At 39.3% G+C, this 2,775-nt stretch overlaps 1 protein-coding gene across 1 annotated transcript; it reads left to right on the forward strand.

The window, feature by feature from the left end:
- The first annotated feature begins 764 nt into the window (after nt 1-764).
- Nucleotides 765-1,718, forward strand: LOC101655331 (olfactory receptor 5V1-like). Its single transcript, XM_004717744.2, has one exon. The coding sequence runs from the start codon at nt 768-770 to the stop codon at nt 1,716-1,718; it is 951 nt and encodes a 316-aa protein (XP_004717801.1). The 5' UTR covers nt 765-767.
- Nucleotides 1,719-2,775: the final 1,057 nt, after the last annotated feature.

Here is a 2,775-nt window from a genome sequence, read left to right on the forward strand (position 1 = left end):
CTAATTTTTTCACATGCTCCCTTTGTTTCCCATCACTTTTAAGTGATAGCTTGTTATTATTCCAAATATATAAAAAGATGTATTCAAGAGTTCAAGAGAAAGCAAGGAGGTGCTACAAAGTGAGATGCAAAAAACATAACAATTTCCATATGAATATTTGATGGTAATTTTCACCAGCCATTTTGGAAACACAAAAGGATGTGGAGAAAGGGATCTGCCACTCCCCATTTTCATAAATAACCCTTACACTGCAAAGTGTGGGCTCTTTAACACTTATATTTCTCCTACAATGTTCTTCCTAATTTCCTGTGATGTGTATCCCACAGAAAATGTTAAATGTAAGGGCTTTTAAAGTGATGATTGGTGGGCACCGGAATGACTTGTCATGGACCCTATATTAAAACAAACAAATGAAGAACAAACAAACCCAACTTCATTGAGTCCATTCAGACTCATGGTTACCCTACAGGACAGAGTAGAACTGCCTATAGCAGTTCCAGCCTGTTACCTTTATGGAGCCAGATGGCCACATCTCTCTTCAATGGAGGGTGGGTTTGAACCACCAAACTTTTGATTAGCAGATGAATGCTTTAACCATCTGCCACCAGTCCTCCTGGGTTCTAGATCTCCTAGTGTTTATCCCGATGTAGACAACAATTTTTTTAACGTATAAAGCTGCTTTTTCTTGTTTTGCAGATTATTACTGCTAGAGCACATGACTACTATACTTTACACTGGACAGTTCTTAGCTTTGGAGAGGAAACATCATGGCAGGAGAAAATCAAACCGTTCTGTCCGAATTCATCATCATGGGATTCTCCAACCTAAATGACTTGCAATTTCTACTCTTCGCCATATTCCTTATGATCTATATCTGTACCCTCGGAGGAAACATCTTCATTATTTTGGTAACTCTGGCTGACCTGCGACTTCACACACCCATGTACTTTTTTCTGAGGAACTTGGCCTTCCTGGACATCTGCTACACCACCACCAACGTTCCTCAGATGATGGTGCACCTCCTATCAGAGAAGAAGCACATCTCCTACTGGGGCTGTGTGGCTCAGCTCTTTGCATTCCTTTTCTTTGTGGGGGTCGAGTGTCTTTTGTTGGCAGCAATGGCATATGACCGTTACATTGCAATTTGTAAACCTTTAAGGTATTCAGTTATTATGAGCAAGATGCTTTACAGCCAGTTAGCTGCCTTCTGTTGGGTTAGTGGTTTCCTCAACTCAGTGGTGCACACGGTGTTGACATTCCGCCTGCCCTTCTGTGGCAACAACCAGCTTAATTATTTCTTCTGTGACATCCCCCCTTTGCTGATCTTGTCTTGTGGGGACACATCAGTCAATGAGCTGGTGCTACTCATCATTGGGGTCTTCATTGGGTGGGCTCCTTTCTTGGGTATCATCCTTTCCTACTTGTATATCATCTCCACCATCTTGAAAATCCAGTCATCAGAGGGCAGGAAAAAGGCCTTTTCTACATGTGCTTCCCACCTTGTCATTGTCCTTCTCTACTACGGTAGCTCCATCTTTACCTATGTGCGGCCCATCTCATCATACTCCTTGTCCAAAGACCGGCTGATATCTGTACTATACAGTGTGGTCACCCCAATGCTGAACCCCATCATTTACACTTTGAGGAATAAGGACATAAGAAATGCTTTGAAAACTGTGGGACAAAAAGTGACAGTCTCCAAATTTCAATTCTCTTGAAATGTAGCTCTTATTTTCTGTGTTTGGAGAAATAATATTAGAAAAGTATCTATCCTTCTGAAATCATATGATTACTATTTGTGAACACTGCTAATAAAGATCTCAGCATTAAGAGTAGATTTCTATAGTAAAGCCAACAGGAAAAATGTTAAAATAGATGATTTAGGTAAAGGGTGTGTGGCCATTCCTTGTGCTCCTCTTAATCTTGAAACATCTCTGTATGTTTGAAATTGTTTCTAAATAAAATGTAAGCAGTTATTGTGACATTTATGAACATAATTGACTTTATGAAGTTCTTATCTCTACATTGTGCATGTATTTTATAGTTTTAAAAAATTAGAGTCCTGTCAATAATATTCTTCAGTTAACCTGAAGTTCTTAATTTTGGCTCTTGTTCTATGATGAGCTATTAATTTCCTTGTGCTTCACTTTCTTATACAATTTGTCATTTCGATTCTTCCATTTAGCATATTTTCAAAGTCAAAAGAATATCTTCTCTCAAGGAATTCAGAATCCTCATTTTCATACACAGTCAACACATTTTTTTCCATTGAAACTGGCCAAATAATGTTTATCTTGATATGTTCTCATTCAATTTCCATAAAATGATCAGTTCATTTTCATTTCAGACAGAATTATAACAAAATTGCTAAATCCCACATTTTATCCTGAGGAGTAGAGACTCCCCCAGAAATACAGAAATTGTGATGGGGTAAGTTGGAATGAGTTTACTCCAGGACTGAGGATATGAGTGTATACCAGATTTCTCACTAGATAAACAGAGCATGGTGTGAATTATTTTCACTGGGAAAAACACTTCTCCCTGTTGTTTTTATTTCAGAACTCTGTATTGTGCTCCTTCTCAGAGTGGTTCAGCAGTGGTAGTTGGGCACCTGTAAGGTTTCACAACCTTGGAAAACCTACATAGGCCCACTGTGAGCTGTAATTGAATCATGGCAAAGGGTTACTATGCAGTTAGGCAGCACAGAGGGAACACAATGGATTGAACATTGGGCAGCGAACCACCTGGTTGGTGTTGCAAACACACCAGCTGCTG

This window comes from Echinops telfairi, unplaced genomic scaffold (genome assembly GCF_000313985.2).
Source record: "Echinops telfairi isolate 266 unplaced genomic scaffold, ASM31398v2 ScPeMD7_7453;HRSCAF=8491, whole genome shotgun sequence".
Lineage (NCBI taxonomy): Eukaryota > Metazoa > Chordata > Mammalia > Afrosoricida > Tenrecidae > Echinops > Echinops telfairi.

Excerpts from the sequence above, each read along its gene's own strand:
- LOC101655331 (XM_004717744.2), top strand. The coding sequence starts at position 768 with ATGGCAGGAGAAAATCAAACCGTTCTGTCCGAATTCATCATCATGGGA.